The 25,510-nt window shown below is 48.8% G+C and overlaps 2 protein-coding genes across 6 annotated transcripts in view; both read left to right on the top strand.

Annotated features, from left to right (window-relative positions):
* The window catches only part of IGDCC4 (immunoglobulin superfamily DCC subclass member 4), an 88,821-nt gene extending 70,692 nt beyond the window's left edge, over window positions 1-18,129 (top strand). For all 4 annotated transcript variants that reach the window (XM_042039330.1, XM_042039331.1, XM_042039332.1 and 1 more), the window contains 9 exons: window positions 437-544; window positions 833-1,016; window positions 1,665-1,792; window positions 1,998-2,168; window positions 2,665-2,802; window positions 3,290-3,395; window positions 4,312-4,546; window positions 11,444-11,608; window positions 13,194-18,129. In XM_042039330.1, coding sequence (XP_041895264.1) covers window positions 437-544; window positions 833-1,016; window positions 1,665-1,792; window positions 1,998-2,168; window positions 2,665-2,802; window positions 3,290-3,395; window positions 4,312-4,546; window positions 11,444-11,608; window positions 13,194-13,730 — 1,772 coding nt within the window. In that variant the 3' untranslated portion in view covers window positions 13,731-18,129. The remainder of the gene's footprint in view (window positions 1-436; window positions 545-832; window positions 1,017-1,664; window positions 1,793-1,997; window positions 2,169-2,664; window positions 2,803-3,289; window positions 3,396-4,311; window positions 4,547-11,443; window positions 11,609-13,193) is intronic.
* A 3,635-nt stretch (window positions 18,130-21,764) lies between these two features.
* IGDCC3 (immunoglobulin superfamily DCC subclass member 3) overlaps window positions 21,765-25,510 on the top strand; it is a 102,471-nt gene continuing 98,725 nt past the window's right edge. Inside the window, exon 1 of one of the 2 annotated variants that reach the window (XM_042039382.1) lies at window positions 21,765-21,983. In XM_042039382.1, coding sequence (XP_041895316.1) covers window positions 21,917-21,983 — 67 coding nt within the window. In that variant the 5' untranslated portion in view covers window positions 21,765-21,916. The remainder of the gene's footprint in view (window positions 21,984-25,510) is intronic. The other variant, XM_042039383.1, reaches the window with a different exon arrangement.

Raw genomic sequence — 25,510 nt, 5'->3', positions numbered from 1 at the left:
ACTTCCATGGTGGAGAAAGTAGTCAGCGTGTGTAGGTTTCTTTAGTAGTTTGCAAGGGAGGAAGATCTAGAGATCCTGAGTAGATGTGCTGCAGGCCAGGACACTGGTCAACCCTCGAGGGCTGGGGCAAGTCCATTTCCTGCTGATAATTTCTGTCAAAAGTAAGGGGAGAACCAAAGAGCAGCTGTGTGGATAACATACACCAGCTGTGAGACAGTATTTGTGTGTGGGAAGCCTGTAAGTGGAAGGGGGACTTCCTGCTGTAATTTAGGTATTAGGTGATATTTATTTAGATATCAGGTAACAAATGTATTTATTGTGTTCAAGCTACTTTCTTGGATGGTGACAAAAGCTGGTGGGATCAAAGAAAACATGTCTGACTGGGGAAAGTTGGTGACAAAAATAACCCAAGGTAAACCCTGATTGATTTTTCCAGCTCCTGGGAAACTGTATGAGGTGAAGCTGGTGGCATTCAATAAGCATGAAGATGGCTACGCGGCTGTTTGGAAGGGCAAAACAGAAAAGGCACCTGTGACAGCAGTAGGTGAGAAGTGCCCTTCAATTGTTGTCTGTCTCTTCTGCTTGGCACATGGCTTCAGAGGAGGGGTAAGAGGGGTAACAGAAGATGAATTTCAAAAAGGACAATACCAAAATAGGGAAGGTCATAACATAAGGGAACTTCCTTTGACAGTCATTGCAAAATGCATTGGAGGAATTTGGAAGGAGAGAAAGGAGCAAAATATCCCCCTTCGCATTAGGGTTGTTCTTCTACTGGTGTGAGTGACACTGCTGTCATGTACATCTCCACTTCTCTTTTTGTGCTGCACCGTAGATCCCCCTGTGCAGAAGGGGCCTCCGCTGCCTCCAGTCCAAGTCTATGCAGAGTCCAACAGCTCAACCTCCATATGGCTCCGCTGGAAGAAACCTGACTTCACAACAGTCAAAATAGTCAACTACACTGTGCGCTTCAGCCCCTGGGGCCTGAAAAACGCCTCTCTTGTGACGTACTACACCAGGTAAAGAGGGGTGCCAAGGGTTCATCTGCCATGTGTTGTTCATGGCAGGAATGAACATGGGGCAGGAGGAAGCTGCATGGAATTTCCAGAACTTAGCAAAATCCTGGATGTTTCATATGCTTGGAATATCTGCTATGGTCACAGATAATGTTCAGAACTGCTGAGATGTGGCAGTTCTTGGGACTTGTCTTGACTTGAATACCAAGGAATTGTTTACTGGTCTCTGCATCTTTTATTGCTGTGGTTGGACCTTACACACTTGTTAACAACCGGATACAATTACGCATTCACGATTTGTGAGATGGTCCTCACAAATTTGGTCTACAAATTGCTAGAGTTTAAACAGTTTTAGTAATTTGGGGATGTATTGTACATCTGAATACTCATGTCCATTTTTAGTCTCTAACCAGGCTGTTTTCAACTTTTCCCTGCAAGTACATCAGAAATGGTCTTGGAGACTGGGAACTGCTTTACTCTGTCCCTGGGAGCTGAGTGTTCTTGCATTCACATGGCTGCAGGAGCTTTAGGTGGAAAATCAAATACTGTCAGAGTTAGGATGATCTCTTGGAGTGTTCCTGGTGAGGTGTCAAGGTGACATGGGAGAACCCTCAGGTGTTCATGGCCTCATGCTGTGTCCTCTCTCTCCAGCTCAGATGAAGACATTCTCATTAGTGGGCTGAAGCCCTACACCAGGTATGAGTTTGCTGTGCAGTCCAATGGTGTTGGCATTGACGGGCCCTTCGGCAGCGTGGTGGAACGCTTCACCCTGCCTGACCGTGAGTGTTTATGGGAACCAAATCCTCATTTCTCCTGGCTTTCCTTGAGTCTCTATCAGATCTCTCCTAATGTGCCCCTGAGAGATGTGATCTTAGACTCTGTCTAAGTTCTGATGGCCTTGAGTACATGCTGGGAGGCCCTCTGGGGGCAAATGCTCTACTCCTCTTCTGCCGCTCAGGCTGGGTCTTTATTTGTCTCTGCCAGGCCCCTCCACTCCTCCGTCTGACCTGCGGCTGCACCCTCTCAACCCCTACGCTGTTCAGGTGCACTGGTGCCCACCTGTGGAGCCCAATGGCATCATTGTGGAGTATCTCATCCTGTACAATGCCAACAATACGCAGCCAGATGACATGTGGACCTTGCTGACACGAGAAGGTGAGCCTCTTCCAGGTACCGTAACACCCCAGAGTCCTCCTGCCTCCTCCCCTGCCTCTGTAGCCCTGGTTGCTCAGTCCTGCTGCCTTGATTTCTGCCTCACTTTGAGCACAGACAAGTATTCAAGAGCTCATCCTGCCAGTTTTCTTGAAGCATATGCTGGGCCCGGTCATAGCGGAGAGTCCAGGGACATGGCTGCTGAGAGACAGGAAATCATACATGTCTGGGGCTGAAATAGCCATTATCATCCAGGAAATATCCCAGAGATACAGGCTGGCAGCCGGTTATTCCTAGAGAAACATGTGCCAGCAGCATCTGTATTGTCGGATCTGTAAGCAGAAAGTTCATTATTACTGAAGAGGTGTATGAAATGCACAAAAATGTCACAAAATCCCTCACTTCTGAGGATCCAGCAATTCCACAGCTGCTTTGCTGCAGCATCTGAATACTCTTGAAACAGCACATTTTAAACCTCTTTTGGTTTGCTTTTGGTCAGGAAACATCTTCAGCACTGAAGTGCATGGCCTGGAAAGTGATACCAGGTACTTCTTCAAGATGGGAGCAAAGACAGTGGTGGGATCCGGTCCCTATTCCAACGTTAAGGATGTGCACACCCTCCGGGAGAAGCTGTCTGGTATGAATTCCACCCTTACCCCAGGGCATTGGGGAGACGGTGATTTGTCAGCAGTGACATTTCTGTTTGCCAAGCAATTGCCTGGTGTCGCTGTGTAGGATGTGAGATAGGATTCTCTGCAGGGCAGTGCAGAGGATCACAGCAGAGCCCTCAGTTGTGCAGATTCAGAACCCATCCCACAGCCAAACTTCATCTCTTCCCCATCCTGATTCATCTGGAAGGGCATGTGCAACCCGCATCTTGCTGTAGCGTGACATTAATGAATATGCATAGATGCCAGTTTGCTTTAAGTTGCTCTAAATTGCTACTGCCAAGGAATCTTACTGGTTTTTGTGTATAGAATCAGAACCATAGAACAGTTGGGTTAGAAGGACCTTTTAAACCTGTTTGTTTTAGTACAGCTGGTGCTTCTCTGAACATGAGAAACTTTGTACCTTCTTCCCGCTAGCAGCTGAAATAATGTGGCTGTCCTTCCTTGCCCTCCTAGATGTCCTGGATATCCACTCTGTGACGGGGATCATCGTGGGAGTGTGCCTGGGGCTGCTCTGCATTCTCTTCTGCATGTGCGCCAGCTTCCGCAACAGCAAGCACAGGTGGGTGTCACCTCAGGTAAAGGAAGCTGCTGTGGAAGGAGACAAAAACACTGTGAGCTGTATGCCCTGTTCAGCTGGGCTGCTTGGCATGCAGTGTAGAACACAGTTAATGCACAACTTGGATCTGTGGATGGATAAGGAGCATATTTAGTATAATTTTTTCACTGATTTATTTTCTCAGTAGTTTCTCTTCAAATTGCATTCTTAGACTAGTAGGGGTTTTTTTTAGAGAGAGAAAATGCCCAAGAAAATGGAAGAACCAGTTTATTACCTGTGTCTGTTAGTGTGGGTAGTATTTTGCTTCTGAGATTGCACAGCTCTAAGGATGTTTGGAAATGGTTTGTTAACTTCCAGCTGAGAAAATGATGAAAAACTTCCCAGTGAGTGACAGGCTGGGTTAAGGAGGATTGGACGCAGCCCAAAGCCCCCTGCTATCCCAGGGGTCTGAATCCAGCCACAAGCATTTGGAAAGACCATGAGCAGAAAACAGCTTAGTTGTTCAGATGAGCTTTGAGCTCACAGCAGATTTCAGGACTAGGAACAAGCAGCTTCTGAAGTCTCATCCTAATGTGGCCACTGAACTTTTCTGTCCTGTTGCATCTCTAACCTGTAAAGCAGAGGTGACAGGAGTGACACAGCTCCCCATGGGCCAGGGTTGGTAAGCACCTGCTCCTGCTGGAACTCAGGGTGTCTCCTGCCCTTGGGGTTTGCTGGCAAAGGGAGAGCTTTGCATCCCGCAGTGGGATTTGTCTGAGTTTTGGCATTAACCAAGGTGGTGCAGAGATGTATCTGCAGTGAAAGGTGTTTGAGTGGGATGTGGATAAAGAATATCCCCAGGAGTGGCAGGGCAGGGCTTGTGCCTAGTCGCTTCCACAAGGACCAGCTGAGATGTGAACTCTCGCTCGTTTTCCCTCAGGGAGGCCCTACCAGGCGTGGATTCCCAGGCTGCTGGCAACCACACATACTACCACCGGAGCAGGCAAGGGGTGGCCTCTCCCAGTGCCACCTTGGACTCACATGAGCTCGAGTCCCTCATGTCCCCGCTCCCGGAGGATGCGCCCTTGCCCCTGGGGGACATCACAGAGCTGACAGAAGTGCACAGCCTCATCCACAAGAGCCTCCCTGAGGACATCGTTCATGGGAAGAGGAAGGTAAGGACCCATGCACGTGGTGACGGGGTTTCCACCCTTGGCCAGAGCCTTTGTTTGGTGTGTGGCTGCTGGGAATCCTGTCCTGGCTCTGCAGTGTCAGCAGTCTTGGCTGCAGGCTGGTGCTAGGCAGTCACACATTTCTTCTCTCTGTAGAACTTGACTGGGTCAGCCTTGGCTGTTGGATATAATTTGGGATCCCTGTGCCATCTACCACCCCTTTCCATCTCGTGGGACAGTGACCCCTCAGTCTGAGAAGCTGCTGCCAGACTTGGTGCTGCAGAAAGCTGTGGTATTCCTGTTGCTGTGGTGTGTGGATGGTGGGAGGAAGTGTGAGGTCTAGAGCAGACACATGGCCTTCCAGGATTCTCTTTTGCTTGGACTAAAAGGAGCTGTCTCCATAAATAGTGTGATCACTGGAATACTCTTGAAGATAAACAAGAAGTGAAATTGTGGGGGTTTTGTGAACCTTATTTTTTGAAGTAGTCTTTTCCTGCCCTGCTTGGTTTGTGTGACACTGCATTGTCTTTCATTCCTCCCTGTCTGTTTCCTCTTTCAAGCTTGCCTGAAACATTTCATTCCATTAGGGAACCTTTAATTGGCCTAATTTAGTTAATCAGTTTATGTCTCTCTTTGTAGCCCTGGGAGAGCATGTAAAGTAATTAGGAGGTTCAGTAAAACAAATGCATTGTGAGCATGTGGGATTTCACATATGCATCAATGATGTGCTCGTGTGTCACTGGAGGGAAGGTGAGTTCAGGTACCTGGCTGACCACGAGCCCTGTCCGTGCTGCTAGAGGCAGTGCAGATGTGATCTTTTGGAAACACAAAGTCTTCTGCTGCCTTTAGTAGCTTGTGAGCTGAAGCCATCCCGTGCCTGTGGCCATCCCTGCATGCTGTGGCAGATCAGCGCTCAGCTGAAGGAGAGGCTGTTTGTTTGCAGCCAAGCCACATCTATGGATTTTGGTGGAATGTGACTGCCTGTCTGGATCCAAGCCAAAGAGTGTGAGGAATTTCCTACGGCTCTTTCAGTTAAATAAGGAACAAATGTTTTCAGTGATGGGGACTTACCCCTGAGAACAGGTCAGGGTCAGAGGAAGTTCCCTTCTTTGTGAGGCCTTTCTGGAGGCAGCATATCCAGATCTCTCTTCCAGAGCAGCAATCCTGCCTGTAAGGGCTTACACCAAGAGTTGTATATGTGCAAAGCAGGGGCTGGAGAGGACAGTGCCAAGGCCTGACCCCTCGAGGCTCAGCCTGAGAACTTGGGGCCCTCAGAGTGGGCAGTGCCCAGCAGCAGAGTTACAGTCACAGACCAAAGCTTTGGGGAGACAGACAATTCTGGCTGTAGGGTCTCCATAATTGGATGGGGAAAGGCCATTGAGAGATAAATTCACTGAGGATTTTTTTTTTTTTTTTTTTTTTAATGGATGTGGATTGGGAAGCAAGGGTCACTGGGAAGCAGCCACCCAGGGAGCAGCGTTGTCATCCATGCCGACCAGGAGGGTGACCTGGCAGGTGGAGGAGATCGAGTGGTGGTCGGGAGCAACAGGCTGTTGTTGCTGGGAGCGGGCACTGGAGGGAGATGTACTCCCACGCAGGAGACCCTGCTCCCTGCACTGCCCCGTTCCTGCTGGAAGTGCCACCTGAGCACCATCACTTCCTCTCTGTACTCTGATGTGTATAATCAAGTGTGAAAGGAATATGACCTTTATGCTGCAGTGGCCAAGAGGCTCCATGTCTGGCTGGTGATGTGATGTTACCTGGCTGGGCAGGTCTCAGGTACGTGGCCAGAGTGGTGCACACATACCTGGTGCCCAGTGTGGATGTAAATCAAGTTAGGAGCAGTTGTGAATGTGTGCATCTCCCTACTTATACACAAAATGCCACTAGTCGAGGCTGTGGAGTAGGTGTGGGTGTCCTGTGTGCTGCAAATAGCTTCCCCCAGAATCCACTGAAGCTGGAAACCCCCAGGGACCCTGCCTGGAACAGAGTGTTGTGGGAGCTTTGCACCCTGCAGTGACCAGCTGCCTTTGTTGCCTTCTCTTTTCTTCTCTCATGCTGTGTGAAGTTGGGGCTGTGAAAACCCACGGCAAGGAATGCAAGAGAGCCACAGGAAGGAGAAAATCATAGTGGAAGGCAATTCCTGTCCAGCCTGGCAAGGGGAAGCTCCCCAGGGTGTTCTAGGTCAGATACTGTGACTTGAAGTCCTATTCACTGAAGAGAGGGAATGAGAAATGTCTCAAGGATCCCTTTTGTTTAGCAGCATATCATGTCGCCACAGAGCTGGGGATGTTGGCTGGGACAGACCCTTGGGCTGAAGCTGCTGCCACTGCAGGGCAGGTTTGTGTAGCTGTGGCCTCCAGTTGCCTGCTTGTCCCTCTGTCCTCAGGTTACGCTCCTGAAACCTGGTTTGTGTCGGCTGGTTGGCACTTGCATTGGCTGCTCTGTGCCTGCAGGCTGTTCCCGTGCTGACTCATTACTTATCATTCCATGGATTATTCTTCATTGCTTTTATTCTTGTGGCAGCCTGAGGTTCCAGTTGAGATTGGAGGCTCCATGTTAGATGCAAAGAAGGGACTGTCCTCATGCCATATGGAGTCAGAAGTGACTGAATGTCATTCTGTAGGTGTGGGGACTGGAGAACAGACTGAGGGCAGGAAATCTTGAAAACCCTGAGATTGGAACTGATTTCTGCAAAGAATTGTGGGCAAGGGTTGCAAGATATCCCCTTGATCATTTTCAGGTCAAGATATCAGTTCCTTTGAACTTAGGGCTGTGATTCCTCTTGAGCTGTTACACACAGTGTTGGAGGTGCAGGACGGTGCAAGTGGAAGGTGGGACAGTCCCAGAGGAACCTCCTGGCCCAGCTGTCCCTGCCTGCAGGACAGCAAGGTGCTACTGCAGCCAAGGTGTTGGCACGGGACCCCTCTGCACGGCCACAGCGCCATTAGGCAGTAGTACACTTGGCCATTCAGTGGTCCATTTTCCTTCCTTATGTAAGTTTCCAGTGGTTGCACACAAGGATTTCCAAATACACTGACAAGTGATTTTCCTCTCTTACTCTCTTCCCCTTGCAAGCACCCCCCGGACTGATGCCCTCAGTAGCCCCATTATAAATGACACTGTCGTGCATAGGCTGTGGTGATGCAGCTCTGTCTCCTCTGACAGATGGACTGAGGATGATAAAATGGCTCTGCTCCAGACATCTCTGTCACTGCTGCTTGTGGGCCAAGCAATTTAAAGGGTGGGGGAGAATGTTAAAAAGCATCTGCTTTCCATGGAAGACTTCAGCTTTTCATTGAATGAAGCCAAACCCAAGCATTTTGGCTTGGAAATGTTTGCTGTTGTGCTTCTTTTGAGCTGGAGCCTTCCTTGCTTGCTGCCCTGCTCCTTCTGTGTGGGCCTCCTTCCCACAGAACTGCATTTCCCACAAAACATCCCCGTGACTCGGAGAGCAGAAGCTGTAACACATCAGGGAACTTGGATTTACCCGGGTTGTTTGTCAGTTTTGTGTTGAAATTTTTCTGCGTGGAAAAGAAGTCCCAATGTTTTCAGAGAAGCCTCAGACAAGAGCTGTGCTCCTGGTGACAGTGAGCAGAGACTTCTTTATCTGCTGGGGAGAGGTCTGTGTTGTGTTGCATCCCAGCTGTGGGCAGGGATGTTGCTGTGTTTGCGTGACACGGAGCTTTCCCACTCCCACCCGCTGCTGTTTAGCGACGAATCCCTTCTCTCTGCTGTACCACTCTCAAAAGCTGGGCACATTTGAAATGTCCCCAGCCTCATTTTGCACAGGGCTTCAAGCTACTTTAAATAACCATCCTCAAAAAACAGGGAAGATTTCAAGTTGGACTTTTGCTGTGTGTTCATTCTCAGCTCATATATTTGCATCAAATCATGACTTGTCACCGAGAAGGTAACATGATCTAGGCACGTTTTTACCAGTCGGAGTTTCTGTAAAAAGGCTAAAATGAAAAGCCTTGTTTGCTTTGATAAGGATTTAGCTGTAATGGAAATGTCTTTTATTGGAAGATGTTTTTATTAGTTTTCATTCTTGTGTTTGCAGGGAACCAACAAAGAGATTTTCCCCCCTTTAAATTAGTTTTAGACTGACACTCCTTGCTCCTTGCCTTCAATACTCTGTTGCAAAAACCAAGAGAACATTTCCTTCCTTCAGCCACCCACTAGCTCCCCTTGAGTAAAAAGAAATAGTATCATTTCTTACACCAAAAAATGCTACTTAAAAAAGCAGCAGAGCTTTCAGGCACGCAGGATTTCTTCAGGTCTGTGATGAAAACAGTCCTAGAGTTAATTGCTGCTGCCCAGCCTTGGAGACTAAACTCCAAGAGGGATTTGTCTTTTGCTTTTTTTTCCCCCTCTCAAACATAATGTGCTCGAACAACATGTGGGACACAGGCCATGTTGTGTGGCTGATGGTTTTTTCTGTTTGTTGAAAGTTGCAAACTGGTACAAAACAAGTTTGTTCTTCGTTGCAGCCAATTTCAGCCAGAGCTGAACAGGCTGTTCCCAGAGTCATCAAAACCTATGTAAACATGGCAGATTGACATTTCCGCTAACAGATGGTCCATGGGGGATTGCAGTAGAGCTGCCTGTTTCTTTCCACTTTTTTTGGTATTCACAAGATGCCTGCAAGAAGGTTTTCGAGTTTGCTCTGTGTGTGTGTCTGCATATGATGCTCGGATCTCTCTGATGGCAAATATGCATGCAGGCATCTCTAACAGGACACACATTTGGTGCATGTGTGCAGATTTGTGTAGGTTCAGTGCTGAAATTTGCTCAGTATTTGCTCAGTAACGTATGTTCCTTGGAAGAGGCACAGAAGCCATCAGTCAGGGATGTAGCTGCAGAAAGCCTTTCAGATGGCAGCAGAAGCAAATTGAACACGCTCCTTGAGCACTCGCATGTGGAGATATTCCTTATTGTGAGCTCTCTCTGATCGCTTGGTTGATTTCTCGCTATTAAAGCGTAGTTTAATGGTTGTCCACTTAGAAACAGAGCAATTAGGGAAGGCTTTTGACTCAGAATATATTGTTGAGGATTGCAGAGAGAGAAATGGAAAAGACACTGCCTCAAGCATCCACATCTAAATTAGCAAATGCTTGACAGTCACAGCACTGGGCTTGGACATCACTGTTCTGCAGGGTGTTGGCATATCAATGAGGTCTTTCACTATTTGTTTGCTAAAAATTTGCTCCTGAGGCAGCAGCAAAGCTCCTGTGACATGGAGGTGGTGCTGGGATGTAACATAGCTCTGCCTTCCACAAGGTGTTGAGCCATTTGGGTGCCTGGGTGAGGGTGGACAGAGGGCTTGGGAGCAACTCTGGCTGCCCTTCACCACACACGCAAGCGCTTCGGTGTCCTTCTGCCAGCCCTGGCAGCACAAGGTACCATTTGCTTCTTGCTAAATAGCTGACTTAGGAATGCCTGGCTCACATACAACATCTGGTCCTGTATTTCTACCTAATTTTCAGCCAGATGGACCGAGACACAAGGAGGTCAAATGACTCACCCAAGGTCAGGCTGATGTCAGAAATCTCCTCGCTGTCTCGGCTGGACTTGCACTACGTTAGCAGTTATTGGAATAGAGTTGGCCTAAGGAGCAGCCACATATGCAGAGCAGGATCCTGGGCTTCTCCTGCTGGCAGTGAGCAGTTGAGGGTCAGTGGGTTTGAATAGACATCCAGTGTATCTTCACCCTACACAGCCATTGTGCTCACACCACCAGTATTCTGTGTGCATGTATGCACTCACTGTTGTCAGATCAGGATTTTCTCCCCTTCTTCTTTGCATCAGCCTCTCTTTTACCCACACAACATGTAACATCTGTGGAACAAGGCCAGAGATAATGGGCCTATGTGGTCCTTAAATCTGAGTGTGTGTGTATGTGTAGATGTATGTGAATACTAGCAAGGCTCAGCTCAGGTACATGCAGGACGGCCCAGTAAAATCAAAACCTGGAAATAGAGTACTTTTCTGCCTGTGAACTAGTAGTCTGAGCTGTTAAATAACTTCAGCTCTTAAAGACACACATTTCCCATACACAGAGGTGTGCATTCAACAGTTTATTGCAAGGGGAAGCTGAAAGAACCCAGAACAAATTGCATTCAGCCCATATAATTTAATTAGATCTACAAACAAGGTAACACTGGTTGCCCAGGGGATTTAAAGCTGAGCTAAGAATTGCTTGGTGGTCTGTTACAAAAAAAAAAAAAATTAAAAAAAAATTAAGGCCCCCAGTTTTGTGCCTCTGTGTTGATGGGGAATGGCAGAGTGTTTTCCCAAGTCCTGGCTTGGTGCAGGAGCTCTTGTCTGTGCTGCAGAGCGAGTGGTTTAGCAGAATCTCCAGCTCTTACTGGAGCACACAAGGCAATGCCCACAGGTGAGGATCCTTCTCCATGCTGTGGAGCATTGCTTGTGCTGAAGCAAAGACTCTGGTATTCAGCTCCAGATTTCCCTGTCCCTTCCCAGCTCAGTGGTATTTTTCAGTAGGCTTGTTCTGCTCTGGGCTGTTGCAGCTTTGCAGGGAGCTGATTCCAGTGGACCTCTAAATGATATCTGTGCTATGATATACCTGTTGGCCTCACAATTTGAGAATCAGTGGAAAGCCCCTTATGCAACCAGTTGTGAACCATCTGGCATCTTTTATCCCTGTGCTCTGCATCAGCCCATGTAACAGCAATAAACCCAGTTCTAAGGCAGTGGCTGTGTGAGTCCACTGCAGAGCATTTTTATTTTGATGCTATCAGAAGTGTCCTCCACATTTATGGTATTTTCCCAACTTGCACTTTGCTTTTTCAAGCTGCTTCTCATTTCAGATGTATGAGGATAAGGATCTGTGTCTGTGATAACTGGATCTTTTCTCCTCCCACTTTTCCCCTGCAGTCTTCATGGAATAAATCAGCCAACCAGGCCTGGACCAACAGCATCACCAGATACGGGGACACCATCACCAAAGAGCCTCTCTCTGCTGTCAATGGGTCACTGAGGCTCCCTTCCAGCGCAGGGCAGAAGCTTCTCTTACAAGCCCTGGTTTATGATGCTGTGATGGTGGGTGTCTTTGTTGACTTGTGTGTTCTGATGTGGGTTTTCCATTTATGTCTCCATCTCCCTTTCTCCTTTTTGCAGCCCCTTTTTTGTGGGCTTGTTCTTCTGGGATCAGAAGCTCGGTTGTCAGCAGGGTCGTGGCAGTCCTGGTTCTTGAGGATCTGGAGCCAGACACCAGCAGTCTGCTTGGAGTCTTTGCTGTGGCTGTGCAGCAATCAGCCCGAGTGAGTTAGGAGCTGCAGTGCTCAGCACAGTCATTAAGATCTACAGCATGCTTTCCTGACGGAGGGATTGCATTTTTGGCTGTAAAAGGAGTCAAAGATCAAGGGTTGATTTAAACTCCCTTCTCCAAATAGGACAGAGCAATCTTCACTGCACTTGTGTTCTTTATGTGGGTGCATAGACTGGGAGGAAATCCTATTTCTGATATTGCATCATTGGAATAAATATGCACTCCTGTGTTTGGGAGAGTGTACAAGGATTGGGATGTTTTAGCAAAGCAAGCTGACACCTGCTCAGGCTGACTGTGTACCAGAAGATTTCTTTGGTTATTCTTTTAAAAAGTTCATTCACCCCCCAGCAAATACTTCTAAGTAACCTACCTATGTTTCCTTCCTAGACAGTGGTGTGAAAATCAATTATACACACGATGTAATTAAAATTGTGGATAGAGTTAAGACAGTGTTTTACAGCCCAATAACAGGGCAGCATTTACAGCACAGCTTACCCATCAGAGTTTGTCAACAAAAGAGAAAAGTGTTAAAATATGTAAATGATGCTCAAAATTGGCTTCAATGGAAAGCGCAAATTACACAGAAGATATCACTTCCATACTCTGAATTGTCTTCTTGCTGCTACATCACACTCAGCCCAGAATCTGAGCGTTGACTGCCTAGAGAGCTCTTTGTGAGCTTCTACAATAATTTGTCTGTTAAATTATTAAGTGATAATCTCACAAAATGACCTGCTTGTCAGCCAGATTTGTGGAGATCTGTAGCCCAAACTCCATTTAAGCACTGCGGAGCAGAACTTACTGTTTTCTTTCTGAATTAAAGTGCTTGAAATTACACACACTTTTGCAGGCTGTGACCAGGGCTTTAACAAACACACACTTTGTGCATATGTAGCCAAAATTAAATGAGGACAGCGAAGGGAGCCCTGGTATCTATCTCAGAAGCCAGTTTCCTACAGTGCTGCCCACTCAGCCTCTAGAAATCTGGCCCTTAATATGGAAACAGACTGGTGAGATTTGAAAATTGTGGTCTTTGACAGAGGCTTGGAGGAATGGTTGCTCCAGCCTGCCAAGAAACTGTGAGCAAATCACTTCACTCCCTTGGGACTTGCTTTCTCAAACGTAAAATAGAAATAATGATTCTGAGGTGATTTGAGTTGCTTGTTAAGACTTAAGCCCTGAGAAACATATCAAGATAATGCTTAATAGAGGCATGTGTACATCCCATTGCACTCAGTGGGATTAAAAATAAATATATTTCAGTGCTCGGTTTGGTCACCGCCTCAATTATCTGAATTTCACTTACTTTACCTTTTTTTTTTTTTTTTTTTTAATTTCCCCCGTGTTTGATAACAGAATGAGGCAAAGAAAAGCCACCTGCCAGCCAGCCTCCACCAAGTAGAGGCAGACGTCATTGTCCATTCTGATTTTTCAGCCTCTGACAGAGACTATGACTCCAAGCTGCACACCCTGGAGAGTGAAGAGACAGAAATCGAGGACCAGGAGCCTGAAGAGCTCCCCTTGGGAGAGCTGGCTCTTCCCATCTTTCCCAGTTCCCAGCAGGACACTGGCCGAGTGTTGGTAGACTGCATGGACAATTTGGAGACTGAGGCCCAGGCTGAGCTGCTCTGTACCGACACAAAGACTGACAAACCAGGGGCTGTTTGCACCCATGGGCTCACCAATGGCTTCCACAGGCATGGGGAAAGTCTGGATTCAGTGGAGAGTGGAGGTTCAGACTCCATCCAGGAAGGCAGGGGTGATATGCAGCCAGGCAAGTGCCAGTTGCTATCCACAGCGCCTGAGGAGGCCCTGCTCTGTAGTAACTCTGGTTTAACCAGTCCGTCCTCAGCATCTGAGAACATGGTACATGTCCACAATCACAAAGAGTGAACTGATCTGATTTTAATCACAGCAGAGCTGAAGCACAAGGAGGGCCTGTCCCTGTGAGGTGCTGCCTGCCCTCGGCTCGCTGACCCCAGCAGGAACTGGGCAGGTGCAGCATCTCATCAGAGGAGGGCTTGGACCTGTCAGCTCTACAGAGGCCTTCAGGAAACCAGGTGGGTTGGTAAGGGCCTGTCTTCTTCCCGCTAAAGCTGATGAGGAACTGGGTGTTGGTGGGAGCAGGACTGAGCCGTCTGCCAAAGTCTGCTGTGGAACCACAATGGAACAGAGCCTTCTGCGCTAGGCTGGGGCTATCACTTCACCAGAGCCCTCGAGGTGACTGGCAAGATGTCATTTAATGCTGGGAAGTGGCGAAGTGCACCGAGCGATCCTTCTCAACTGCCTCTTCCTCGGAGAGTGCCCAGGCGTTGCCGACTGCCTGGCAGCATCGGGATGGATTCTGACACAAGAGTCCCGGGAGGGGGCGGAAGCCCTGGAAACAAAGGCAGTGAGCTGTAAGCACCAGCCTTTTCTGCCCTCCCGTGGTTAGAAGGGTTACCAGGCTCTCTGTGTGCACTCCCGCAGTAACTACTACTAGCAGGCTGATGTAGTGGCCTTTTATTACACACTCTACGAGTGCCTCTAGCAACTTGTACTATATAGAACCTTCTGCAGCGTCTGGGTCGTTTTACCAACCTGGGCTTTGTTTTATGTCGGTTCTTGTACCTAATATTTTAGGTACACATCTGTCCTTTTAATGTACAACATGTATTTTTATTTCCTTGGAACATCTTTATATTATTTAATTTTATAGAGTGAAATAGTGTGGGGTATAGAGTAGCATTTTTACTACGTCTCTCTTTCCTTATTTTTTCCTCCCTAACAACACAACTACCTCATGTCTGTTGGAGAAAAAAAAAAAAAAAGAAGCAGATCTACTCATTTGTTATAGTCCATTATAGGTTTTAACTTATTCTTATACTGCCTTTTTCTAAAGAATATGTTTGCACTGGTTGTTGACTCTTCTTTAACACATAGTGCTACAGATCTGATGTCTCTCTTGCTTTGTTTCTTTGACACCTTCCCTACAGCCAGAGAGTTAGGTTGTGTCTCTCTGTAGGACTGTTTTGCAGCAGCTGCCAAAGGAGACTGCTTTAGCTGGCAGGATGTCGATCCATCTTTCCTCAACAAGCTTATACTAACAAAGAGAAAGAAGAACCAGCAATTGCAAAAGTAACTTGTGATATTGGGGCCATGTATTTCTTTTCTCTTTTTTTGGGTGCCCATGTGGAGACATCTCAGATGGTTTTGATTTACAGAGAGCAGCTCAGCCTTCTGTAAGCAGTGGACTTGCTGAAAGCTTTGGATGAGCAAGTGAAGTTTTCCAGTCACTTCTGATAGACCTGACTGAAGTGCTTTTGGGTGGATTTTTTTCTGAAGAGCAGAGCACCACAAGAGCTTTAAAATGAAAATTCAATCTTTGGTCTCATACTAGTCAGTCTGGCTTGAAAACCATCCAGTGACTCTTCCTGCTGATGCTGTTTGCTTACTGCTGACATGTCTCTCAGCCTGGCCCTGCTAGGGGTAGACTTTTCTCTACTCTTTTTTAACCTTTGTCATGCTCCAGGCTTGCAGGGTTTGACTGCAAATGCTACAGATTGGACCAGCTGCTCAGAGGTAACAAGGATCAGTAATTCTGTTCATGGGTGTTTGGTAAATGTTCTGCCTTCTTGGAGGATTCAGACATCTGACCATTTGTTTAAAAAGCGAAGAAAAAGATGCCCACCTTCCTCCTTTCTTACTAAAATTCTCCCCAGGGTATATGGGGAAACTGTGTGCTAACTTGAGATTCTGAAAAAGACCTTAGATTTTGTTTTTCATGGTGACTGCTGGGTGGAGGTACCACTGCCTGCAGTATGGAGAACTTTACTTCAGCAGCACCCTGCAACCCTTTTAGCTCCTAGCTCTTCAGCAGAGGAGAACCTCCAAGCCTCCATGTACCCTTATGGGAAGGATATTGGAGCTTTCACCTCTCCCCAAGTGGCAGGATCTCCTCCCAGTATGTCACACTGTTCTGGTAACTGGCTGTATTTCCAGTCATTGTGCTTGTTCTGTTTCTCCAGTTGTTGCTTGGTGTCTTGAGGAGTCTCAGAAATGCTGTTCCGTGCTCTGAATAGCCATGACTCTGGAATGCTGTGGGACAGAGACTGGAAATCAGTGCCAGTGAGCAGGTGAAGGCAGGAGTTGGTGTGTGTATGCTACTGGAGCAAGGAGCTAGAAAGGCAAGGAAACATAACTGGGCAGAGGAAGTGTGTAAATAACCTCCAGAACCCACTGCCACAAGACTTTGAAACTCATGGCTTAGCAGGGTTACAGGTAAGGCAGTGAAGTGTTATTGCAGGCAATAAGGGCAATTCCCAGTTCTCTGGGAGCGGATGCAGTCACAGAGGTACAGACCCTCCAGCTGGGAAATGTCAGGCACTCACTGTGGAGGGTCGGGGGACATTGTGCAGGTCCCAGTTAGTTCCATGAAGAGTCCTTGCTCTTCCTCAGTGACAGAACAGGTGCTGCACAAGCCACATTGCCACTGCTGGTGTGCAGAAAAGGAGGGTGGCACTTCTTGAGAAAGCTCACTCCAAGGGAACCCCTGGTCACTTCTTTCACCTCCCAAACCAAGTCACCCACCCTCAAGTGTGCTGAAGGACCGCTCCTGCTGAGCCTCCTGGCTGTCAGAGGGCTGTGCCAGGAGGAGTTTGGCCAGCAGTGGGTATGACCAGGGCACCAGAGTTCTTCCAGCTCCGTGTCTGGACAGTGTATCTGGGGCAGGTCATGAACCTTTCCATCCAGGGGGATGGAAGGGGACGGAGGCTTAGTCCGGTGGCTGATGTAGGAGGGTGCCACAGTTTTGGGGGCACTCCCTTGTACATGCACCCCCTGCTTTGCCTGTACAGACTTCAGCAATCCTACAGCCCTGAGCTGAGCGACCTAAAAGCTGTCCCTGCCTGTCACTGAAGCCAGCACAAGCAGCACAGTGGGGCAACATTCCCCTGGATCACTTCAGGCCAACCACCAAACCACCACAGTAGTTACAGGCTCAGAGAGCTTTGGGGAGATGCAGCAGAGCACAAACAATTTTGTTTACACATCCCCAAAACACTTTTGTCACCTTATGCTGAGGCTTGTTCTGATCTCGTTACACTTCACCAAACTGTACCAGGGTGTGAAGCTGGCAGTGTTTGAATGTCCAGGAACTGTCGTGGCCATGGGCTGGTAGGCCAGACCTGAGATGCAGAAATCCTGGCAGTTCCCTTGGAGCCAAGAGGTCACCACTGAGCAGCAGCACCAAACCTGTCCCTGGACGAACGTGTCCACAGAGAGTGCTGGGTGTCCTTGTCCAACTCAGCTGCACCCCAGGTCCCCCTTGCCCTGAACGTGCAGGGACCTTTCAGTCTCAGCTGGAAGTGAATCAAAGAAGACAAACAATACACATTTGATGTGTAAAGCTGAAACAACCAGTGCATATATTTTTTTATCATGAAATAAGTAGCTTTCTTGCAGATTTCTCACAGGCACACAAACTGTTGATATCTTTAATTACCCATCATGCTTAATATTTGTTCCTGCACAACAGGTTCCTTTCTGCCTTTTCTTCCTTTCAGTAACACTAAAGATTATTGCTGTTCAACTTTTTTGCTGGTGTATATTGCTTTACATTGTTAAAATGTCAGGTTTGTCTCACTGGCATAATTTTCTAGTATTAATGTTACTGTTTGGCTACACAACTGTATATTCCCCATGCTGCTGTGAGAGTCACAATTCTCATCCTTTTATTTCTTTTCATTTCTTATTATATGAAACATGCAACTCAGACAAAAACCTCTATCAGCCTTTTGTTGATTTGATTTCTTACTTAACAGGCAGCAAAGTTCTGGTTTAAATAGTTCAAATGAGATAACTTCTAATTTAGAGTTTGAGAATTTTTTTACATTACTAGCTAACAATCAGCCCATTAAATATGCTGTGTAAGAAAACAACCATTTTACTAGAACACTGTATATGGGTTTGATCTCATTAGTAATAGGTGTTTTGAAGGAATCATTGTGTCTTTTCTAATCAGTACTTTTGTTAGAAAAGTAGTGTTTAGCCAGCAGAAATCTACCATCTACTTCTGTTACTTGTATTTTCAAGTTAAATTTCATTTCTGCACAGTGCATAAAGATGTGTAACCAGAACTTGATCTTGTTTGAAGGTTGTGTCTGTGTTTGGTTCCATGCTGTACTTTATTATAACTTTCTTTCTTCAGAGACTGTTGTTATTCCACAAATACTCTTTAGTGTTAAAGTGTAAGAAGACATTGTCCTTATATTCCTTAACTAATGGGTTATTAATAAAATGTTTTAAAAAAAGAGTGGAATTTGTCTCACAATTCAGTCTGTTCCAGCTGTGCCAGGCTGTACCTTGCCAGCAGAAGCAGTGGTGGGAGCAGAATGCAGGATTCATGCTCACACCAGTTCAGTACCAGAGCTCATCACTGTGAAGTTGAGATTGTGAGGTGATAGTGGGTACCTGGTTCCTTAGGGATTCTTCTGGAATTTCAGACATGAGCAGAGTTTGTATTCATTAGGCATTTCTGGATGCTTGCTCCTTTCTCAGTTTTGAACTGATTCCTATAAAAAAAAAATTCATCCAGTTTCATGCTTCATCTTGCTGGGGAATTTTTTAATGGGAAAAATAAGCGGAGGCATCTTAGCAGATGAGTGGTGAGACTTCTCTTGGATGGCAGACTGGGCTGAGCACTCGATGGCTTGTGTCCAGCGAGATTGACGAGAGGATACCTGCCAGTGCCCAAGGACACACCATTAACCTCCTGTGCATCTCCCTTCTTTCCTGGGATGCATTCCCTACTTCAGTACATATCTTCCATTATTACTTTATGCTGCCACAACTACAGAGCCATAAAATCTTATTTTATCTGCATTACAGAGGTAATAAATCTGCACTTAGCACAGTGTCCTCTGATAGTGGTTGAAGGCAACTCTGTCAGACTGTGTAGCTCTGATGAGTCTTTCTCCTAATGATAGGTAACCCCACAAACAAGCAAGGAAGGATTTTGGAGGGGGTGATGGGTGACTGCAAATCACTCTTCCAGCTCCTAGTTTACAGCATAGGATGCTGGTTGGAGGCTGCTGAGAGGAGACATGGTGGGATGGAATGGATGGCAGAGATAGATGGACATGGCTGTTACAGGAGAGAAGTGAAGAGCAAAGTGTCTGGTTGTGTTTCTTTCTCTTCCCAACCTTTATCACCCCGATATACTGTGCAAGGATGCAGCTGGAAATACCACTACAGTGGGCTTGGGTTTCTCGTGGTCTCAGGTAATTCAGTGAGTTACAATTGCCTGGTGCAGAGTGTGGCCCAGCTCAGCCCTCTGGAACACGGCACAGCACAAGACAATGGGATGTGTAATGCAGAGAGGTGGCCAGGGTTGTGTCACAGAACCTCAACAGACACAGAGAAAAGAGTTTCTGCTGGGGCAACAGCTTCCAGAAGCAGGTCCCAGGGTTGTCCCACCACTGCTGGCATGGCTTTGGGCTCAGTGCCTCAAAGTGGGTGCCACGATTTTGGCTCCTGCTCCCTGTTGCTCACTGACTGTGAAACAGATGCTAAAACCCTGCATGTATGTATGTAAGGGAAAAGCTCCCAGGCTGTTAGCAGGCAGGCTAACCACAATTACGTATAGAATAATAAATTGAGTGAATTCAGACAAGTTAATCTCCCCCTTCATCCGCTGAAACTACTAATGGTGTCTTGGGGACCTCCGTTTGCAGTTAATTGGTGTAAATCAGGAGCACGATTGGAGCTGATGGAAATTTGCTGTGCAAGGACTGAGGGGTGAGTGATGCCCTCTGAGGGCAGCTCTCCTGGAGGATAACCTTGTGGAGAGGAAGGGCAGATGGACAGACAGATCCTGTGCCCCTCAGCAGCAAGGGGGATGGAGAAATGGACCCATCGACTGCTCTACAGGAAAGGGTTTGGAGCCTCAGTTTGGGCTGGACACCGTCCCTCCTGTAATCCTGCTGCTTTTCCAAAGGCTCCAATTTCTGCTCGCAGTGTGATAAGCAAATTCCTGCCTCCAGTACAAAGCAACTTTTCTAAGCCCTCATGCTTACAGAGCATAGAAAAACGTGAGTGCTCTGAATTCCTGCTCTTAGGTGGCTCCAAAAGCCCCAAACCTGCCTTTTCCCTAAAAGATCTCATGGCTTTTCACACAAGTCCTATTGTTTGGCAGCAGTGGATCATTTCTGAATGTGCCACAAGTGCTTCACCAGTGTCATTTACAAGATGTGGGGATGAACTTGGTAACAGCCTAAACATGTACCTACCTCCCCCAGCCCCTGGGTCCTGCCAGGGCACTCGGCAGCAAAAGCGCACAAAATCTGTGGTTCACAGGGAAAAGAGCCCTGTAAAGCACACAGTGCTTAATTTCTCTTGGAATTATTAGTTCCCACAAGCCATCCTCAGTGTTAGTTGCCACAAGTCCATGATGGCTTCAAGCGTTAGAGAAACGCTGATGGGGCCCCATGGCAGGAGCCAGGGAGTCGGAGCAAGAGCACGGCTGCTGCCAAAAGGTCAGGGACAGTGCAGAAATTCAGATGTTACCAAGAGGCTGGCGGAGCCAGAGCAAATTCTTCCCCAGCTGAAAGCAACTTCGTACAGCTCAGCCCTCCACTAAATGAAGGAAGCTTTAATGTGGAGCAGATGTAGTGACGTCTTCTTTCCCCATTAGCTGACTCCAACACACTCAGGGGTGCACCATCCAAGGGAGCCTCGCATTGCTCCTCTTCACAAGGGGTTCTTCACCAGATTTCTGGGAATGGTTACAGGGTTTAGTAACCTGGTCCACAAAATCTGGTTTTAGTCTGAGGAAAGAAATTAGTTAGGATCGACTTTTATTTCATTTTAGTTCTTTTTTTGCCAAGCAAACACCACAAAACACGGAGCTGTCCTTGCAGAGATGGCTTTTACTGCTGACAGTGATGATACAAGTTATGTTTGTGGAGAACATGGGCCAAGGCACAGGGTAGGATCAGTTGGAAGGCACAAAATATTGTGTGGGTGCTGGGGCTGAGAGCCAGGTAAGGACACGTTATCCTCATTTCATGCCAGGAGGGCAGACAAATAATCCTGCTGTGGCAGGATTTAGGAGCAGACTCATCCCTTACTGGGTCCTTCCTCATGGGGACTTTTCCAGAGTGAGCAAGCTGGTCCAACACCTGCATTACTGACTCGGGTAAGTCACTTTAGGATAGCATTAAAATAAGGAGCACAGAGGGGGGATAAGCCCAGCTCAGAAGAGCTCCTGCGAGGTTGCCCCAGTGAGGGGAGACAGGTGAGGGAAAGCCCCCGATGTTCCCAGTAATCCCTGGAGCTCTCTGAAGAGAGCCCCGGGAAGTGAAACCGGTGAGGGGAGATCAGTGAGAGGAGACCCTTGAGGGGACTCTGGTGAGGGAGACACACAAGGGGAGACCTATGACGGGAGACTCCTGAACCGGCTCCGGTGAGGGGGTAGCCCCGTGAGGTGGCACTGGTGAGAGGAGCCCTGTGAAGGAAGCCCCGTGAAGTGGCACCAGTGAGGGGAGACCCATGAGGGGGGTCTGAATAGAGGGCTCCTGTGAGGGGAGAAACGTGAAGGGGCTCTGGTGAGCGAGACACAAGGGGGAGATCTGTGAAGCTGGACCCGTGAGTGGGTTTTGAGAGGTGCTCTGTGACGGGAGCTCTGTGACGGGAGCCCCGTGAGGGGGTTCCGGTGAAGGCAGACCCCTGAGGATCCCTGCACACTCCTCGCGGGTCCCGGGCGCGGAGTGCCCCCTCACGGGGCCGCCCCTCAGCCCGGCCGGCGCTGCCGGCGCCCCGGCGAATGCGCAAGATGGCGCAAGGCGCTGCCCGCCCCCCGCCCGCCGGCGGCCCCGCTCCCTCAGCGCCGCCCCCCGCCCGCCCGGCGCGGCGGCGTGTTCGCGCCGAGGGCAGCACCGCTGAGAGCCGCTTTCCCCCTTTTTTTTCCCGTTCCTTCCCCCCTGCCCCGCAGCTGGGGGTGGTTCTCGCCTGACCGCCCTCCCTTGTCCCCTCCCTCCCTGCCGGCGGGCTGCTTCGTCCCCGTGGGGCGCAGGGAGGCGAGCGTGCCTGCCCGGGATGCCATGGCTCCGCCGGGCTCCGCGCTGCCCGCCTGTCTGCTGGGGTTACTGCTCCTTGTCTGCCGCGGAGGTAAGAGCCGGGCTGGCCTGGGGCAGCGGGCGGGGGGGCGAACACGGACCTGCCGCCGCCGCGCCCGGCACCGGCGCCGCTCCCCGCCGCCCTCGCCCCGCGGCCGCTCCGTCCGTCCGTCCGTCTGTCTGTCCTTCCAGCACTTCGCGTCCCCTCATCACCCCCGAAGTGGCCGCGGCATTGCTTGTCCTCAGTCCCCTTGTTCCTCCCCATCCCCGCCGCCGGTCCCGGTTCGCCTCGCTCGTCCGCGTTCACTCGCAGCCCCGCTCTCAGCCCGTCCCCGTGGCTCCGGGCCGCCGCGGGCGCTGAACGGGGCCGAACAGCTCCGCATGTGTCCGCCGGTGCGGCGTGGGGGTCCCTGCGGGTCAGCAACCCTCGGCGGGAACAGGGCGCGTACCCCCGGGAGGGCGAGCGGGAGACGTGCTTGGGGCTGCGGAGTTCCGCACCAGCCCATCCAGCGCCTTCACCCGCAGAGATCCCGAAGTGTTCCCTGGGAGCTGTGCTTCCAGTTGGAAACCCCTTGTGCGGGGGGCTCTAGGGAAGGACGGTGGTGTTTGTGGAGCTCGAGCCCGCACCGCTAGCTCTGGGGAGGGATGTGATGGCTGCCGGGGCAGTGGCGTGGCTGGGCATCCAGCCGTTCCCGGATCCTAAGAGCTGGCATCGTCACCGCGGTGGGAGCGGGAGGCAGCGCCCGACGGACGCGTCGCGTTCGTCAGCAAAGGCGATAGCGACAGAGAAGAGATGTTGGGAGACAAGTTGCAGGGATGAGGGCGAGCAACTTCAGACCTGCAAGTATATTGTGCTCTCCTGTAATGCCAACTCTGTCCACATTGGTAACGCAGTCCACCGAACCAGGGCCGAACTACAGAACATCAAAGGGAGCTTTCCCTGGACCTACTGTGCACGTGTCCTGCTGATAAATGGCAGGGTTTTTCTTCTGCTGGTGATGCTACTTAAGCATAGGTCTAATCTGAGAAAGATGCTGTTCTGCAGCAAAATATTCGTGTGGATTCTGTTCTTGTGTCTCTTAGTAGCCTTACAGATAAGGAAAAGTAGGAGCTGAGCAACCTGGGCTAGTGGAAGGTGTCCCTGCCTATTGTCGGGGGGGGGTTGGAACGAGATGGTCTTTAAAGTCCCTTCCAACCCAAACCATTCTGTGATTATTTTATGAATTGCTAAAAAAAGACAACCTGTAAGCAGCCCAGCATGGTCAGAGGGAGAAAAGTGTGTGTTAGATTTATCAAAGATTAGCTGCTGGGGTGTTTAGGAAGCAAGGCTGTGGGTTAGTAGTATCATAAATCTCGCCACGTGGTCCGTAGCAGACGCGCGAGGAGGAGAAGCCAGTGTAACTCACACAAAATAGAAGTGACCTGTAAAGTGGATGTAATGAAGCAGGTCTTGTTACTATGTTGAGATTCCTGCGTAGTACAATGAGGATGGTTTAAAAAGTACTTTTTTTTTTTTTTTTTTTTCCTGGAGGGAGGGAGGCAAGGAAACGAAGTGAATACTTGAAAGCAGAACTTTAGCAAGTTGAATTTGTGTCTAGGTTTTCGCCTGCTGCTGTCCAAATTGCCCTGTGTGTTTGTTTGTGCTGCGCCTTAGCGGGTCAGCGGCTCCTGACTTTGAGGTGTGTTTTGCTGGCCCCGCTGAGGAGTGTTCGGCTACATTGTCAAAGTTTTTTGGTTCCGAGGGTTTTTTCCCCCCTTCAGTGGATTTATGCGCTCTCGACGTGGTTAACAGCGAGGTAACGTGTTTGTGCTCTCTGCTGTGTTTAATAAACCCTCCCGCGTCGGTGTCAATCAGCGCCGGAGCAGCCTCGCCGCGGGGACGGATGCTGTGTCGGAGCAGTGCCGTGCTGTGCGGGACACGATGCTCCACTCCCAGCCCTGTGGTTTTCAAACTCCCCAAAATGCTGGTCTGGCGACTGTGAACCAGGCACTGGGAGCTGCTGGTCAGCATGCTGGAGTGGGCTCAGCAGCGAGACAGTATTTTCTTTCTTTTTTTTTTTTTTTAAATTTCCTGGATCTCTTTGTTCTGTGTGGTGGACAGCTTTTGTCTGTTATTGCTGAGCCCGGCATTCAAAGACAGGCATAGGATACGAGAGGCTCCCCGGCTCTGCTCAGTAACAGCCTTGGAATTAAACATCGTCATTTATATTTAAGTAGGCTTAACTTCTAAATTATTGAAGCTATAAGCTTTCACTAATTTCTACTCTGTATGGCTTTGTTGTCTTTTTTTCAGATGCAAGAAAAGGATTGCTTTCTCCTAAATTGCTATAATACCCTGTCTTTTTTCTTAATATACATAGAGAGTATCAGGTATCATTTCCCCGAGTAACACTCAGAGACTGTGTATGAAATTCAAGCCCACGTTTGGGCTTCGTCTCTCTCAGGGGTTCAACAGGAGAATCTCAGGACGTGATTTTCCCGCGTGGAGGCAGCAGGCAGCCCATGAAATGGGGCAGGCATCTCACAGCCATATCTGTGTGCACCGCGTTTGGGACCTGTGCTCGGTGCGATGCTGGTGTAGGGTTGTGAGTGCAGCCACCCGTACCCGTGGTACTCAGGTGCCTGCTGGGGCCATCATGGTGCCAAAAGTAAACTTTGGAAGCGTATAAAGCAAGCTGAGAGGGGGGGCAACAGGACAGGTTGCTCTCCTTCTGATCTGCCCCACCACTCCCTGGAAAGGGAGTCAGAAATAATACTAAGCTAGTGTAACTGTGCCTCTTCTTGTTACCTGCCAGGCTCTGGATCTTGCACAGACCCAGTTCCCATGTTCACTTAGGAGCTGAGGGTTCCAGGGGAGAGGATCTGGGCAGAGGGTCCCAGATCCAGGACTCCAGCCTGGTTCCCCACTCCCCTCCATCCTTTTCAATCCCAGTTTTGGCACATGTGCTGTCAGCCTGGCATGGGCTAGCGTGGAGCAGCTCAGCAGCAGCACTGCCCGTCAGAGAGCTGCGAAACTACTCTCATTTTATGTGTGCAAATGAGAAAGTCTCTCTCCCTCTTTTCTGGGTGCCTGAACTTTTTTATTTCTGATTTCCTTGTTTCTCAAAGGTCCTGTGTCACAGCATGTGAAGTGCCAAGCAGTGACCCAATACAGTGCCAGTCCCTTGCTTCACCGACCCTTAGACTCTGCTCGAAACCCATGGGATGAGCAGACCATGTGCTTCATTTTGCAGCCTGCAGCAGATCTGGGACAGATCAGATGCTTTTTTCTCTGTCCCTTTCTCTGTCCCTTTTCCCCCCAATATTTCTTGCTTTGCACTTCTGGGCTTCTGGCTCTGGATATTTTCCTTCTATTTAAATAACTAAACAATGCAAGAATCTCCCTCTGCAGATTAAGAATTCCCATTTAAATCAATCAAGTAACATTAGTCAGAAACAGGAATAGTCCATTCAAAATTACTTTGAAATCACAAACTTATTTGAACTTTAGTGGAGCTTTTAGTTTTACAGAGTTTAGAAACTAATAAATTATGTAGCAGGGCTCATGAAAATCTACTCGAGTCTGCTTATCCAAAAGAA

Source organism: Corvus kubaryi, unplaced genomic scaffold, assembly GCF_017639235.1.
Source record: "Corvus kubaryi isolate FWS band 111438036 unplaced genomic scaffold, C.kubaryi_AGA036_p1.0 37394, whole genome shotgun sequence".
Taxonomy (NCBI): Eukaryota; Metazoa; Chordata; class Aves; order Passeriformes; family Corvidae; genus Corvus; species Corvus kubaryi.
The sequence above is the reverse complement of the archived record's forward strand: the minus strand, read 5'-3'. Positions and strand labels throughout refer to the sequence as shown.